The sequence below is a fragment of the Pundamilia nyererei genome, unplaced genomic scaffold (assembly GCF_000239375.1).
Source record: "Pundamilia nyererei isolate P.nyererei 1_Seehausen unplaced genomic scaffold, PunNye1.0 scaffold00147, whole genome shotgun sequence".
NCBI lineage: Eukaryota > Metazoa > Chordata > Actinopteri > Cichliformes > Cichlidae > Pundamilia > Pundamilia nyererei.
In genome coordinates, this window is record NW_005187548.1 from 1,177,248 (window position 1) to 1,195,599 (window position 18,352).

Below are 18,352 nucleotides of genomic sequence, written 5' to 3' on the forward strand. Positions count from 1 at the left end.
ATTTTTGTATATTGATCAAATATATGCTCACTGTCTGGTGAGGCCTCAGAAACATATTGGAACACACACTTGAAAAAGGCTGTACCAAAAGCATATTTTTTCCAACAAGGCTATTTAAATGAACATTGACATTTTAGTCAAGCTTGTATGAAAAGTCCCACTTATATGAAACATAAATGGATTTGCTCTTTGAGGAAAGTGAAAAAAGACAAACATAAATAGTCTACAGTATGAAAGGGTGAGAGCTGGAAAGAGCTCCATATTCCACATAAATAAGTGACACCAAGAGTTGTGCACTAGAGTATGTGTTAAAGCAAACCACTTCCCTCCAAAAAAATGCTGGAGTTTAAATCTGAAATCCACGTGGAATCCATAAGTAAATAAACAGTAAACATTTTCACTCCAACTTTTTTTTTTTGCTTGCTTTCTCTTGAGCAAGTTTGACCTCTCACTGCAGGAAGTTCAACACTTTTCAACACTGAGAGTTAAAGTATAGAACTTTGCCTGTGGCCTTGGTCTCTGCGGGCGTGGTCGGGATCTGTGAACGAACTCTACCTGCTCCTTCTTACCTGGGACTGCCTGACACCTCCCCCTGGCGGGGCTGAGCGCGCCGCCGTACCTCGTCAGGACCGAGGACCGAACTCACACAGGCAGTGCATCGAGCCGCTGCGGGACGAGCTCTGTTAGAGAGAGAGAGTGTGTGTGTGTCTGTGTGAGTCTGAGTGAAAGAAAACGAAAGAAATTTAGTTTAGCTCTGTATGTGTGTGTGTGTGAGTGTGTGTGTGTGAAGGAGCGAACAGAGCCAGCAGAAAGCTTCGGGGCAGGTGAGCTGTGTTAATTTTTGTCTTTCAAAACTTTTCTGTAAGGAAACTCCTCAGTGAAATCCAATAACTAACAACCACCAATGTCATACTGTTACAGTGAGCTTATGCTCCTCTGTTTGCTGAAGAGCAAGTTTATATAAACCTTGTCTTATTACTGTAGCCCAGGTGCTGCAGTAGTAAAACCCATGTAGGGGCTAAAATGTGACATTGAAGACTGCTTTTATGCTAAGGCTAATTAATCTTTGTTAGCGCTTAGCTTGCGTTAATGATTACGTAGTGAGAATAAAATCAAAGGAATTAAAATAATCTATAAATGAATGAACTTTTCTGCACCTTGTAGATACATGTAGCCAGAAACTGTTGACTACTACAACTGCTACTGTAGGTATAACCCCTAAAAATGATCCAACTGCGTTTTGTGTTTCATGTTTGAGGCTGGATTTTTATATGGGTTTTTATTGGTGACGCTAAAGCAAGTGCAGCAAAATCCCTGTTAACATTCACTTAGATAATATGATAATATGTATCTAGACACTGGAGGTTGTTTGACATTTTTTCGTAGGAAAAATAGTTTCTCTTTGCTCTATTATATCTGATTTAAACGTGCATAGAAGAGTGTGCATCCAAAGTTTGATTCACTTATAACTGGTACTTCTATAGTGTCTTTCTTCGCAGTCAAGTGCTTAAAGTACTTTCAAGTGTCATTCATTCAATCTCTCACACACACACACACACACACACACACACACACACACACACACACACACACACACACACACACACACACAGCAAGGTATTAGTTGTCATGTCAGGTGACCTTAGGAGGCCACAAGCTAGTGCTGTTCTAGTGCTGCTTCCAAGCCCAGATAAATGTTTGCTCCATGAAAGACATCCTGTGTAAAATCGGTGCCAAGTCCTAGATATGGATATGGCAGCATACCTGGGAAAAACCTGAACAAGCACACCTTGACTAGTCATAGCACAGAAAAAAATGTGTTCATATCATTTTTTTATCATTAAATTGGAAAGCATATTTTGAGAATATTTGATCGCCATAGGGGAATGTATATATTTCTATTATGACTTTGATGAATATGAGCTTGTGTGTCCTGTAAAGTGATGGATGTGTGGACATGCTTTCTCACTGACACCACAAGTTTTCTTATGGCTGGGAGGCAGATTTCTGACACTCTTGCACACATTCCTGCCAGATTAACCAGCAGCTAAGATTAATGCGGAGCAGAGCTCATATTCAGCATCTAAAATAATGTGGTCAAACATTTGTTACAGCTACAGAGGTCATATAAAGAAGAAAAGACGGTGTTTGACAGTTACATTTCAGGAGCTTGACAAATATATTTGTTGGTATTGGCCCTTCATAATAGTGCTTAAGGAAGTGAAAAATAATTAAAAAGAAAACTGTCCCATGGCACAGTTTCTTAAAGTGAGTGATTCCATTGTTTACAGTAGTCTCATAGTAATATTGTATCATAAAGAAGCAAAGAGATTAATTGAGCTCTGGTTTGTTGTTATTTTAATCTCCCCAGTTTTTCCTTGGCTGTCCCTCCTCTGTCTCATCTGTCTGTTAGTACCTGATTCTGTTACCATGTTTATTGTTAATCTTCTTGTCTCTGTATTTTGATGGGTTTGTTATTTATTGTAAGGCCGCACAGAGTAATTATATAAAGACTTCTTTTTTATCTGTTCATATCAAGAAAAAAGCATTTAAATTACTGCCCTTGACATATTGTTCCTTGTAATTCAAAAAATGCTTTTTAGCATTAATTTCTTTTCATCAGCTTATCCTGGTATTGGCTGTGTTTGGAGGCACAGGGTCCCATGGCTCTTATAGGCTTAGTGTAGTTTTAATCAGGTTAGTACCTGGCCTGTCACCCTACTTCTATTTACAACTCTAACTAAGGCTTAAAAGGATCCATGAGCTACTCGGAGCTATAGTGGTAAACCAAGACATGTAAGAGAAACATATATTTGCTATCTGCTTTGGCTGATGGTGTACTAGTTAAAAATAGAATATGAAGTTTGTATTTTTAAGGGATTTTGTAGACCAACACTTTGGCATACACTCACTGGTTGATGACCTGGTTGATTCCAGGATGATTGCAGCCTCCAGCTGTGCAGTCATCATTGGTTATGGCTGCCTCTGATGGACACATCAACCCAGCATGTCTAAAGTAGTGTTCAGTAGGAGATATATTTAGACTAAATATTGGCAAAGACACTGGATAGACTTCTTCCAGAAAGGCTGATGCTACTTTGGGAGTGTGGTAATGAAACATTTGCAGGTAGGGGTGTTGCCACAGAAAAGGCACAAGTGCAGACTGAAGAAACTCATCTCAGTACTTCTGTCTAGTTTTATTGCCACCAAGAATAATCAGATCAGAGGTGTTACTGTTCTGGACATGCAAGGTTGCAGGAACAGCTGGGATACCCATGACAGAATCCAGCATGGCAAAAACCCTGCCTCAGTCAGCCTCACTTAGTTGTTACATTGTAGCACTGGTGACAATGTGGTGTCTATGCTGTTTCTTATATACTAATATGGCTGTTGTGCAACTGAACTTGTTATTTGCAGTCTAATGACAAGAATCAAGATCGCGGATACAAGCGGCAGAAATGAGCTTCCTCCGAAGGGTGGCTGGCCTCTCCCTTAGAGATAGGGTGAGAAGTTCGGCCATCCGGGAGGGGCTCAGAGTAGAGCAGCTGCTGCTCCACATCGAAAGGAGCCAGCTGAGGTGGTTCGGGCATCTGACAAGGATGCCCCCTGGGCGCCTCCTGGGTGAGGTGTTGTCCCACCGGGAGGAGGCCCGGGGGCAGACCCAGGACACGCTGGAGAGATTATATCTCTCGGCTGGCCTGGGAACGCCTTGGTATTCCCCCGGACAAGCTGGAGGAGGTGGCTGGGGAGAGGGAGGTCTGGGCCTCTTTGCTTAGGCTGCTGCCCCCGCGACCCGACCCCGGACAAAGCGGATGACGATGGATGGATGGATGACAAGAATCAAAATAAAAAGGACTTGAGGAGCAATAACTGACAGAAGAGTACAGATAGAACTAAACACAGGAAATGACACAGAATGAAAAGGCGTGAAACACTGAGGGAATATAAAGAGGTGAAAGTAAATAAGACTCAAACTGAAGATATTTAATACTAAATATCTATACAGAACTTGAAACACCAAAAACATAAAACATTGGATCAAAGGCTGAGGAGCATGACAACAGCCCTCGTTCTTTCATAAAAGAACTCACACATGGTTCATTTAACAGAGAACTGGGTCATCATTTCAAAGAGGAACTTGTATATGAATATGAAAAGTAATGGGAGGATAATGCAAAGAAAAAAAATCACTAAAAGTCTAAAAATGAATGACTATCCATCAAAGAAATAGCAAAGACCTTTGGTTTGTTCAGTTGAAAAAAAAAAGTGGTGTAAAAATGGTATAAATCCAGTAGATTTGCAAGGTGAAGAAACAAAACTTCACCAAGTGAGTCAGCAATGTTTTTATGACCAATTTGTACCGTTCTTCTGATGGCTGTTTCAAATCATCTTAAACTGGGTTCTTGAACATCACAATGGGTTCACTGTAGTCACCAGGCCTCAATCTAACAGAGAACCTTTGGGATGTGGCAAATCATGACCGCCAGCCCACAAATCTGCAGACGCTGTCATCTCAGTATTTGCAAATACATCAAGGATTTTCCAGCACCTGCGCCACGAAGACAAAGGGGCAGTTCCGAAAACAAAAGGTTGTCCAACTCATACTAGTAAGGAGTATCTAATAAAGTGTCACGTTAGATTACTTTTGTTTGCTTTTGTTCCTTAATACAAACCTATAAATAGGGCTTCTGTGCTCTTAGTCAGTCCAACAGAGCAATAGGAATTTCAAATATTGTAATATAATAAAAACCTTTTTTTGCACTTTTATGTGCAAAAAATGTAGATGCCAATGAGCCACACAAGAAGCTGTGGGAGAAAAATTATTACAATAAGTGATACAGATCTGGTAATTTTGCATTATCTGCATGGCTAGCCTTTGTTGTTGGAATTCCATGCATTGTGTTAGCTAGCCAAGGCAGACAGAAGTCGGAGGTACATTAATATGTGACACTGCACTTCTAATAGTTCACAGGTAACACTGTTGTCTAGTGAACTGCAGCACTCTCTCGGTTATCTCTATAGGCACTACTACAAAGGTGTTAATGCTGAGCCACAACCTCACAGCTGCCCTGTTCATCTCCACCTTGCGCCAACTAATCCTCGGTTTTTCTAGTCCAAACACGACTACGTTCGTTCGCATGTGTCTGCAACGCGCTGCAGGAGCTCCTCACTCGCTACTGTTTGGTCATGCCCTTGCGTGAGTTTTTGTCAGGCTTGTCAGACAGGCATGTCCCTTTGAGTTTATTTTGCTTTATATGGTATAACACCAAAGACTTTGAATGATAACGCTCATTTCAGGTGATCTGATGCAGAATGTTGCTCGATTGTTTAGAGAGAAAAAACAAAATGTATCGGTTGTGTTTTGAAGGGGATTGCACGTTCACACTTCCCATTGTGTGTCTGTGTGTACACAGGTGGTGTGGAGCAAATGTAAGCCAAGCAGTAGGCGGTATTGGGTGTGCTTTATTTCATGCTTGTGTCAAGCAGCAGAGAAAATCTGGATAAAACTGTCTTTGATTGTGATCTTTTCTTTACTGTATAAAACGCGCCAACTGTCCAGACAGCATTATGAGATTTCCTTTGGCTCCCGGGGTGATGATCTGATGATTTATGCAGTGGTTTTGAAAGTCGTTTGAAGGCAGTTTTTCTTTAACTGAACTGTTTACTTTGAAGGTGTTCTGTGTGAGCAATTGGTGCCTACAATTGTTATAACATGTTATAACGTGAGACTGAAGCAATAGAGGCTTAAATGAGGTCAGTGAGCACCAGATGCTCTGAAATAAAGGGGCGAACATTGACTGAGAAGGGCTGAGGCATTTAAGGCCGCTCATCTATAAAGCTGGAATTGTTAACTCACCTCCAGCTATATGGTAATAGAAAACCCAGCTCATTCTATTAATCTAAATATTAAGTTAATTTCCTTAAAGGGTAAGATTTAATCGTGTCCTTATTATAAACAAGTCTCGACTTCCATCACAAACTTTTCCTGTAGGCTTTTAAAATGTGTTGCATTTTGAAAGATGTGCTCCAAATAACTTCACAGTGACTTCAACATAGGCTTAATTTGATCTGAGGAGACACAGTTATTGTGGCTTTAAGGGATGTTAAAGTAATTTATGACCAATATGACTCATGTCTTGCAGTTCAGTGCAAAAAGGCTTTCATGTATAATGAGTGGGATTGAACCAGTATTAACAAAATGGAAAGACATGATCTTATTTGATTCCTACATACACAAAGTGATTTGGTGTATTTTTGGACAAGGATTCTATTAATATATTGTGTGTATTCCAGCAATGGACTTTCACATTTTTAATTAAATGTTTGTATGTTTTGTTGCGTTATGCTCTTATTTAACCTTGTATTTTTTATAGCTTGTATCCTTCATTTTCATACGGAACATCACTGTACATTAGACTAATTCAAGAGTGGTTTCAATCTTGTCTCAGTTCTTTGCTCTAAACATTTAGTCAGTATCATTAGAGGAAGTGAATTTGTACAAATTTAGGGAAAAAGGTTAAGCTGCTATATATGTAATGTGTATTTGTCTATATTGTATAGTTATGAAGCATGTTACAGTTGTAGTTCCAAAAATTGTTAAATATCTGTCTCTTTCCTGTAGATCTTTTCTGATCGCAGATTTTCAGAATTCAGAAACAGCTTCTTCCATACACTCTTTTATAATCAAATATGTTGTGTCCCATCCCAAATAGGAGATCTTTCCTAAAGTTTTAAAGTCTGAGGGGCATGGTGTGAAATAGATTACTTGTAATTCCTTCCTGAAAAACATTTCCTACAATATAATAGATTACTATGTAGGTGTTACTCTGTCTTTCTCCCACAGCCTGAAGGCATGCAGAGGGTTAGATTAATCAGTGATTCTAAAATGACAGACGGTGTGAATGCCAGCATGAATGCCTGTCAGTCTCTCTGAGCCCTGCTACAGACTGGGAACCTGTCTAGGGTTTTCCCTAACTGGGATAGATGCCAGCACCATAATAAAGATGATGGATGGATACCATTAATGTAAGTAGAACTTAACAGGATTCCAGGTCATTTGAGCCCGCTCTACAGCAACCGAAGTAATGGCAGAGAAGTAATTTCTTGAAGAAATCGTTAATTTTCATCTAATTTTAAATTTTAATTGAGATTTGACCAAACAAAAGTATGTATGGTTTTTAGTTTTTATAAATGATTTAGATAATTTGATTACAGATATTTAAAAAAAGTTAAAATACACATTTGAATAAACTAATAAACAGGGTGTAACAAATAACAAAAACAGTAACTAAGACAGCTAAATAAAGTAATTATTACAGAAGAAGAACACTGAAAAAGTTTAAAAATAGTCTGGCATAATGTGTGACATTAGTTGCTCTAAAATAAAGGCGATATATAAAACCCCACGCTGTAACCTTCTGCTTGGGCTCACATGTACTTCCCAAGATATGGAATCACACCGTGGGTTGCCCCAGGTATCCCACAGCAGCTTGAATGGCGTAGGGGGTTGCGGTGTAGGGGTGGGAGCAGTTTCCATTTACAACGTAAGTGAGGATGTAGATTTCCCGCAGATGTTTAATTCAAGCATGTTCACCTCCAAAGCGCTCTTGCTGAGACCTGAAGTTTGTTTGTTCTGCTCTGGATTTCACTCTTTATTTGCTCGGATTAGTTCTTCACGCTCCATCAGAGGTGGTTTTATATTCATTTATACGGGGTCAAAGTTATGTCAGTAATTCTAGGTATAAGTGGTCATAATTTCTTTATTTGATCCCACACACCCACCATAATTCAGTATTTGATGAGTAACCCTGGTTATTAGCACTGTGGTTAGCACTGTTACCTTAAAGCATGAAGGTCCTCAGTTCAATTCCACCATCAGGCCGGCGTCTGTTTGTGTGGGTTCTCTCTGGGTCCAAAGACATGCACTTAGTGAGGTTAGGTTAGTTGGAAATGTTAAATTGCCCACAGGTGCGAATGGGTGTCTATGTGTTAGCCCTGTGACTGGTGACTTGTCCAGGGTGTACGCTGCCTCTTGCTAAGACAGCTGGGTAAAAAAAGGTGACATTTTCTTATCAATAAATTATATAAATTATGTTCAAGGCCCTCTGCTGCTTTTTTTGTTTTATTGTCCTGCTTTAGACGACTATAACATTGCAGAAATGGGTTGTCTATGGGTTGTCTATACTACGGTACCATAAATATCGAGTCACCTGCCTGTTGGAAAGTAAACTTCCTCCAGGAAATGATCTGATCCCATTTTCAGCCCAACCTTGTTTTACAGCATGTTAACAACAGTGCCTCAAGCTGCAGTGTGTTGGCAGCAGTGATTTCAGTAGTTCGGCCTTCATTTCATGTGTACACAAACTCACAGACACACACACGCACAGAGTCAGGCTTATCATGTTATGGTTTTCAAGGATATGGGAACCTGGGTTTGTTTGGACTTGAGTGTAGAGATTCCTTGGCTTTGTCCGACCGCTATGCAGGAGTTATAGTGGTGGCACTGAACTTTCTGCAGGGTCCGTCTTATCTGTCCTATTGTAGAGATTGTGTGCTCGTCTGTGCCAAAGTCTTTGCTCAAGGTCTTTGACTGCCTGCAGTGAAACCTAACCAAAGACCTCTAAGTGTGATGATCATTGTCTTATTTGTCTACTTTAAGAAGAGTTCCAGGTTCAGTTCCTATTGCTTGCATATTCATAACAATGTTTTTCTTATATTTAAATACATCCATAAGAGCTTGCTACTTACAGCCTAAAACTGGGACACTTTGACCCATATAAAAATTTAAAAAATGAATAAAATGATGAAAGTCTGAAAATGTCTGTACATGCAGCTGAAACCACTGTCATAGACCCCTAAGTTGCCAATCTGATTTATTTTACTGTAGTTTTGTCTAACACCCAGACACCCGCATAGTTGGATTACAAGAGGATTGCAAGATATACGTTAAAAAGAGCTGCAGGCTAGAGTGTTAGAGGCATACTTGCAATTCTTTTTAATTTTTGATCTGCTCTTTTTTCTTTAGTTCTGTGAAAGTAGTGTCTTTGAATTATATGTTGCATTTATTTTCAAGGGGATCAAATTCTCAGATGTTTGTAGAATTGTAGTTGAAGTTTTCAGTAATTGATTTGTGAACTCTTACAGCAGATTAAGAAACCGCATTGAAGTCACTACTAGTTACACTTGCCACGTACGTGCTTACTGTGTGTTGAGACGTATCTTGCTCTTTTAGGAGAGGTGAAAGGTCACATCAGCAGAGAGCTGTGATTGTGAAAGCTGCTTTGTTCTGTGCTGCAGCTTTTAAGTTGTCGCACCTGAATCACACACATGCATGCAGGGGCGTAATTTTCAGATGGGTTAAGGGGGTTATGACCCCCCTCCCAATAATCAGACCCAACCAATATAACCCCATATATGCCTAAATAGGCTGTTGATTTTCTTTACTCATTTCAGGTATTACCAGCAAAATAGTTCAGCACAAAGTTACGCTGATGTATGCATGCACATGACCCACACACACTCATTTCAAATGCACATGCGTACTATCATGCATCTTCATGCACCTTTCTCTTTGCTAATCTATTCACAGCAGCAGAGTCACTTCTGTGATTTGAATGGAATTGAACTCTTTGGCCTTATGCTTATGCTTCAGCTCAGTTTTATTTTCAAATCCTTTATTTTTTCAGTGGTTAGGATAAAAAAGGAACAACAAATTCTCAGCACATGCAATTTTGTGATTATACAAGTAGTTGGTCTTGTTTTAAAATTAAACTTTATTTTTAGAATAAAATAATCCTCTTTCTGGTAAATTGTTGATGAGAAGAAGATTATTGGCACGGTGTTATCTTTCCTGCTAAATATCAAGCTAAAGCAAGGAGCTAATTAGCAGTGCAACAGATTGACAACCTGTCCTTTCGCCCTGACAGCTGGATTGACAGCTGCATCTGTGGATGGATGGGTGAATGCTGCTTACAGGTTTGAAAAGTGAAACCAATGCATACATATCATAAACTAAGATTTTTTTTTATGTCAAACAGGGGCAACCCCTCTGGTCGCCAAAAGAAGTTTGTATAGCCTTTATTGTCACATGTCCAAAATGACACACGGGTTAATTTCATTTGGTTTGTAGTCACATTAATGAAAAAAAAACAAAATTAATCCCAAAGATGTTTCCTTTATACTTTGAAGAGATTTAGTCGGTCTCTTTTATGTTATTTAGTCATTTAGTTTGTACAGCACCTGACCTGAATATTTGGGATTTCTACCATAGAAAAGTTCCTCTAAAATTTGCTCTTCAGTATTTTGGTGGACTTGTTATAATTTAATGCAGAGACAGGGCTGATCAGAGTAGATGTGGAAATGCATCTTCTGCGTCGTTCTTCTTTCTAACTTCCATTAAAATGCTGTTATAGAGTCGCCTAGTTTGTATTAAGCTAAACTGATCAGACTGCCGGTACCACTCTTCTCAGTTTCTTTTGTCATTATTTTCCTTATTTTTGACATTAAATTTTCCCTCCTCTTCCTCTTCCTCTCGTCTTCCTCTTCCTCATTGAACTGTCCCTCTCGCTCTTTTTCTCTGCCCTCATCTTCCTCTCTCACCATTCACTCTTCCAAGTGTCCAGAAGAAAGGGGTGGTGCATTCCAAAAGCCTGGAGACCATTCCCTTCTTTCAGGCAGTGGCCTGTAGAGTGACAGTGAAATTAGAATAAGAATAGCTGCCCATTCACCCCAGTGCCCTAGTGACGGGCTGGAGGGAGAGCAAAAAAGAGGGAGTGGGAGGGACGAGTGGAATGAAGGGGGTCCCTCAGACACGTTGCGTTCCAATTGGCCGGTGGCGTTCCCTGTGTTTTTACATCGCTGCCGTCGGTTGCACTTTCAAGTTTGTTTTACACATTTTGGCGCACATACACACTGCACATGTGCATGCATGCGGAAATGTACACATTGGGGTCCAAGGCTTGAACACGTGCACTGGAATACAGGAATCTACGCACTGTCAAGCAGGTTGGCCTTCAGTGAGCAATTCTGACCACGCTGTGCAGAGCAGAGTGAGGTGACCCATGGCTGTGTGAGTACAAGGCTGCTCTCAGTTAGTTGGATTCATCATGAATATTACACAGTTGTGTTTTTGTTGTTATTTTTTAAAGATAGGTTTTTCATTTGTGTAATATCAGCTAAACTCTGAATATATTTTGGGTATTTCTGTAGCTTGTGGCAAAGAGTTCAGATTAAAAGGCAACCTCGTGCTGTCGCCACTCATGTGGGCCACTTGTGTCTAAACTGTAAACTTTTAATCATGTAGCTGTTAAAATTTAAGATTAGTGCTACAGGTTGTTTTTTTTTCTTTGTTTTAACTCTTACCAAATGGCTTTTGCTAGAATGTAGTTTTGATCAAAACTGTTTATTGTCATCTTCATGCCTCCATGTAGATCTTGGATGGGTTAAATATAATATTACTGATTGACAAAATACCTCTTTGCAACTCTGCAGTGGCAAACAGGCATTATGATTCTTTGCAGATCTTCCCACTCTTAGACTGTGCAGTAAGTGGCCCCTCACTAACAGGGATCTAGTGTTTTTGGGACTTTTTTGTTTTTGAAAAAAAAAAGAAGCACATCCATCTTACCTTTGTTGTAAGCCCATGAAGTTATGTGATTGATGGAAAGATGACTGTATGCCTTCTGCATTAATAACTAGTTTATATGCTCTTGATTTTAAACAAAACGTGTAAAACAAATAGATTTTTTTGTATTATAGATAAAAATCCAGCATTTTGTGTTTCCATTTTTTACTTGAGCATCCTACCAGTTCCATCGTCTAGACAGTAAATAGTGTCACATGTAAAATTCTGGTAGTGCATGAAGCAAATTATTATTGCAGTTATAAATAATAAGTATACTATTTTCTTTACAATCTAGCTCACCAAGTTGAGTAGTAAGGCTACTGCAGAGGCCCTGGTTCAAATTTATCCCAGGTTGTTTATTGTGTGTCTTCTCCCTTTATGTCTCTCTGCATGGATGTCTTAATAAAGGCAAAAAGTTTGCATTTAGGCAGCAGCTAAACTGTTCTAAAACGATATGCATATAACAAAGAAACCCTGCAGACAGTCTCTTTTTACATTTTGTTTATCATGAGAAACAGACCGCACATAGTAGAAATTTTCTCTACCAATACAGAAAACTTGATACTTTTTTTCTTTAGAGATCAATAAACTTTTTGTATCCTTTGATATTTTTCACATGCACAAAAAGTATCTCCTGGATTAGCAAGCAAAGTTGAGCTTTCTGGGCAATTCTTTCATATTGAAAACCTTTGTGGGGCAATAAAATCTGTCTCCTTCTTAACTAAGTAGGTTTATGTAGGGCGAAAGAAATCAAGGATGTGACATGCTTTCTAAATACACTTAGTCTTTTCATTTATTCTGGTCCTCTTGCCTTTTTGATAACCACTTTTACTCATCTCAGAGTAACATTTCAGACTATCTAACATGAGCAATGTAGACACTGGTTGGTTCTTTTCAGTCAAGACCATCTATCTTTCCCATACTGCTACATCACAGCAAAGCCTGGAGGTTGTGTTGTAACATCAGCTGTTACCACAGCACTGAGTAATTATTACTCAAACCAGCCAAGACCATTGTTAAGATCTGTAAGGGACTCTACCACCTGCCTTGACTGACAGTGGTTAATACTCTACTTTAGTTTATGGACAAACAATGCCTCTGTGTATTGTGGTGTTTTACTGTGGCCTAAATGTTTTATTGATTTCTTTCTCTCACAAATTATTTATGTGTGTTACAGGCAAAGAGACAGCCTGTTGTCCATCATGAATGTTCATCTGAGCCTCCTCATGCTGGGTGAGTAGAAGTCAGACATGTGTTTAGTCTTTTTCTGTGGGGTGAACAAATTCCTCGACCTGTGTAATAAGTACTGAGCTCTCTTAGCAAGAGCGCCGGTGTGCAGTGACCACAGAGTGTTTATTACCTCTACTCCCAGGAACTTGTTACCATCTCCACTATCATGCTGTTGATAAGGAGTGGTGTTACCGCCCTGGCCGCTCCTGAAGTTGACAACGAGCCCTTTGATTGTAATACAGCATCTGCATGTTTGTGTTTTTATCATCCAGATGTGCTTGGCTCTGTTGTATTACAGAGGAGATGGCATCTGCCGTAAAGTGATTTGAGCGGTATGCAAACTGTAGTGGGTCAAATGCAGGAGGGAGGCTGGAGACAATGTGTCTCTCAAAGCACGTCATCATAAAAGGAACACTGTGGGGCAGTAGTCATTGAGATGAGTGACTGTGGGTTTTTGATGCCAGCAGTCTTAAAGCAGGAAGGTACAACAGTGGTCCAGCAACAAATTGAAGATGACTGTGAGAACTGACATTAGCCGGTCATTACTGTTCCTGAGCCCCTGTCCTGGCATATTAGGACTGCTTATGTTCACTCTCCTCAAGGTCTTTCAGACATAAGTTGTTGTAAGATTGACTGTCTGTTCATGGTATGTTTTAATCTCATCTAGTTTATCTTGTTAAATTGGTAAATAGTGGAGAAATGTGTTTTTGTGTGTACGGGGAGAATGGGGCTGGGGCAATTGTCTCTGCCAGTCTTTCTGTAAAGTCACTGCATGCCACTTCCTCATAGGTCCTTTATAAAGTAAACTCACTTCTTATTGTAACAGCCGATGCCTTAGGCATTAAAATATTTCCTCTATTGTCATATTCTGAGTAAATTTAACACCAGAACCGCAGGTTCAGAATAGACAACATAATCTTCAGTGTACACTTAGGATGAATTCCTTCTCTGAGGGAAAATTCTTTGAGATGTTTGTTTAGAATTAAATTTAAAAAGATTCCTGAAATCTGCCATGATGGTATTTGTGGAATGATAGGCCACTGACAGGAGAGCTAAATCAGAGGACTTGCAGGCCTAATAGTACGGTTGTGCGATACTTTTTAGGGCCACAGAAGAGCATAGCCACCATTTCACTTGTAAGATTTACCCCCTGGTTAGTTATGCTGTACTTTTATAAGTTAAAGGGAAATTGTTATATATTTTTAGCCACTCACACACATGACAATAAAGACTGATTACATATTTTATGCTTGCCATTCCTAACTCGCCTATTCTCAGGTATCTGGGTCAGTCTCTATGTTGATTATTAACTGGAGGAAGGAACCATTCATACATGCAGGGTCAGAAACTAAACTTTAATAATAGTGAGCATGAACTTTGCTTCATCTGGTGATACATATTTGTGAATAAATGAAAGCATGGAAGGATCAGTTTAACAGTCATTGAATATCTAGGATGGATGATAATTTACTTAAAACCTTTCATATTTTAATATTTGTAAATATTGTGTAAATATATAAAGGTATATGTAAATATGTCTGACCTCTGCATTAAATATCCTGCAACAGTTAGTGAGTGTGCTTCCAGGAGATGAAGCAAGTTTAGAACTTGATGTTGTTGCTGACTTTCAAGCTCTGTTTTTTCATATATCTTTGCATATATTTATTACATACATATATTTTACCATTAACTGTCTTCTTTGTATTCACTCCATTCACTCCATTCTTCATCATGCCCTCCACACACAAAGCACTTTTTTCCCAGTGGGAAAAAAGATAAAGGAGATGAAGTAAATGAGCAGTTCTTCAAGTGCAGCTATATAATAATAATAATAATAATAATAATAATAATAATAAAAAGGACATAAAAGGAGGTACACTTTACTCACTTTACTCAAAGCAAGAACCTTGACAAGAAGGCTGTTCTCGAAAAAATTTATTTCTTGCCAGGAAAGAAGCTCTGAAAAGCAAAACTGGTTAAACATTTATATTTAAAAGGAACTAAAGCTGCAGCCACCTCACTGACTTTCCATTTACTATCCTGTCGGTCTTAATTAAGTGATACCCTCCCATTCCAAGAATCTAATATATTCTGGTGAAATGTAGAATGTTGATTGTAATCTTTTGAGAGGACCAACAAATTTGCATCAAAGAAAAAAAAACTTACTGTAGTTCTTTTTACAAGAATACTTAGTGTCAAAAAACAGCCAGGTAAAGAATGTGCCTCGCACAAACAGCAGCTGGTTTGCCTCCATGTGATTATATGTAGCACTGGCACATGGCAATGTAACCCACACCATCCACTTGAATACAGCCTTATAGCAGGAATGCAGGAACATGAGGAAAATGTTATTCATGACAGAAAACATTCCTGGTGTTAGATGCATAGACATAAGTGATGCATACACAGATGGTACAGATGCTTAGAATTGCTGCCACCAGCCTGTTTCCAAGCCGCTACGAGTCCTCCATTCTTCTCCTGCAGCATATCTACCCTTCTCTATGAACATGTCCCCCTTATTCAATTGTTATTTCCCAAGAGACTGTTTTTTACTGATCGCAATATAGTCCATACAAACTGTTGATCAAGTATGGAAAATTTAAAATGGTTGGATAAAACTTGCAGCCAGTTTGACATTTCGTACAAATACAGCCACTTAAAATGGCCAGCTTATTCATAGCAGAACAGGATCCTTGACTGATCCCAACTGTGACGCTGTCAGCACTGATCCCGTAGAGCAGGGGTGTCAAACTCCAGTCCTCGAGGGCTGGTGTCCTGAAACACACCTGAATAAAATGAGTAGGTCATTAGCAAGACTTTATAGAACTTGACTGCAAGCTGAGGTGACAATTCAGCCATTTGATTCATGTTACGGCAGCTTATGAGTGAATGAACATGGTGCAATAAAAGTACTTCACAACCCCAGGTCAACCCATGCTCATGTCTGCTAATGCGATTCTAGAATTTTTGTGCAATCGCCCCTCTTTTGATTTTGTGTTCATTTAGAAGCAGGAAATTAGAGATCATACAGATCTTTATGTATTTGACACATTGCTGCAGTTTAACTGATTGGTTTGTATCATCTGGCTTCATGGATATAAGCTGGGTATCATCTGCATAGCAAAGAACATGTATCCTATGGGTTCTGATAATATTGCCTAAGGGAAGCATTGTGTAATGTAAATGGAAGTGGTCCCAGCACAGACTCCTGTGGAACTTTGTGACTAACTTCTGTGCATGTGTAAGAATGTGCATGCACAAATTGGAGTCTATTACATGGATATGATTCAGACTACTGAATTCCTTTAAATCCATCTCTGTAGTAGAATATTGTGGTCAGCAGTATTGAATGTCTAACGGGACAAGCACAGAGATGAGTCTGCTGTCAGATTCTATGAGAAGATCATTCATATTCTTCACTAGTTCTGCTTCTGTACTAAGTTAGCTCAGTTAGCTGTTTTACAACTACTCTGTCATTTTTGATAGTGTAAGTTTTAAGTATAAAGGTAGGCACTACACAGGTGTATTATTTGTCACCTAATTATATTAATAGAAGGCAGTTATGAAGATGGGAATTGTCCACAAGAGACCAAAATAACTGGTGAAGTTGGTACTAAACACTACAATCATTATAATAAGATGCTTCAATGCAATCAGCCACAGTCACACAGTAATTGTGGGTACTGTGAGTATAAATGCATTTGCAAATAGATATACAGTATTAAAAAAAAGTCCTCAACAATACACACACTGAAGTCTTACATGCTAGTCAGGGCAGGTAAAACCAAAGTGTCTGTAGCCCACACAAAGAGAAAGATCCACGCTATTGTCATGTCTGAGGTGCTAGAAGCATCTCAAAAATTAGTCTGCATAGGATGATGACTTTGCCTTGTAATTACCAAAGCAAATACAATTTTCTACCCTATCTTACACAGATTGAGGAAAGACATTATTCAGAGCACTTTTGAGAGTGGCTTATATTCAGTAGCATTCTTTGCATGTGTGGTCTCCTTCAAAACACAAACTCAGTCATTAATTAAAACACAGGCCAAATCAGTACTGAGGTATACATGCCTAGACAGAGTGTTGGGAGAGGATCTCTTGGCACATTTGAATGCTGCTTTTATCATAGTCTCTATCAGTCTTTATATTTCCAATAAAATTGTCGTTGTCGTGCCAAATTTTCCCTTTTAAAAAAACTGCCCTTTTTTGAAAACCTGATGTAGGTAATTATCAGAGTACATTAAATGCACATTTTTATTTCTTTGCGCGGCGTGACGTGTGACGTGACTCAATTTTAATTTGGATTCTCATATTTTATTTTACTCTAAAGCCAAATTTATTACAATGTCTGTTAAGAGGGTTTCCATGTACAGTGTTTTATGGTGCCTCACCTTGGACAGGTTATTTGATCATACCTTTAAAGTGAGGTCAGGTGAAACTCAGTTATACCTCTTAGTCATACTCTCTGTGTCTGTATTGTTAAATAGTTATCAGAGTAGTGAACTGGAACATAACTCTTAATTTTTAGCTGCGCCAACGACAAATATAAAGTTGAAGGTTTTTCTGCTTCTGAAAGAATGTATTTAAGCTTAAAACACGGTTTACCTTCCTGCATGTATGTAAGTGTGTTTTATGTTTGTCCAGGGTGTGTCTGCTCTTTATCAGCAGTCCACAGGTTTGCCTTGCAGCACGTTTTTGTACATTTCTGTATGTGACCATTGTACATGTTGTGGCATTTTAAATGTAAACCTCTTTCCTTTTGCTTTAACATGTTCTGCAATATGCTAAAAGCTTATTGTGTATTTCCTGGTATATTATAGTAGAATAGTCTGTAGTACCGCCAGGCATTGTTAATGTTTCACTGGAATTCAGAAAATCTTCCTCTGTTAATCTTGTACTTGAACTGATTCCAAGACATTGTGTATGTGTCTGTGTGTACAGAGAGATTGGAAGAGCTGTAGTCTTAGTTACTTTGGCCTGAGTAAACCAGAGAATCTTTAGGTTTTGAAAGCAAATATTTAATGTAAATTGATTTCCGCAGTTGTCTTTTCAGCTGCAAAATGCAATTGCTTTACTCTACAGTATGCATACTAAGCATACAAAAGGATTTTCCCAGTTTTAATCTGGAACAAATCATGGGAGCTAGATCTGCAGTTTACTTTTTGAAGATCTAATGAGGAAACCTGACCTTCAGCTGAGAGCCAGTAACATTGTCACTACTGTGATTCTGTCATTGAAACTTCAGAAGAGCAGTCTGATGCCCAAGTGTTTTGGCTTGTGAATCTAATATGAAGATCCGCTACTGTAACAATATCTCTGTCTTTAAAGTGGAAATGCACCACTTATTTCACTGAATACAGTATTTTTTAACACAAAACATCTGCACCCTTTATATCAAAATTTCTATATTTCTATATTTTATATATATATATACATATATACATACATGTATATACATACATGTATATACATATATATATATATATATATGTCAGT

General features: G+C 38.8%; 1 protein-coding gene across 2 annotated transcripts in view; it reads left to right on the forward strand.

Moving 5' to 3' along the window:
• The first annotated feature begins 561 nt into the window (after positions 1-561).
• The window catches only part of lamb2l (laminin, beta 2-like), a 63,084-nt gene continuing 45,293 nt past the window's right edge, over positions 562-18,352 (forward strand). The window contains exons 1-2 of one of the 2 annotated variants that reach the window (XM_005744669.1): positions 562-824; positions 12,801-12,856. In XM_005744669.1, the coding sequence (XP_005744726.1) occupies positions 12,826-12,856 (31 nt within the window). In that variant the 5' untranslated portion in view covers positions 562-824; positions 12,801-12,825. Of the gene's footprint in view, positions 825-10,839; positions 11,069-12,800; positions 12,857-18,352 lie in introns of those variants that run through there. The other variant, XM_005744668.1, reaches the window with a different exon arrangement.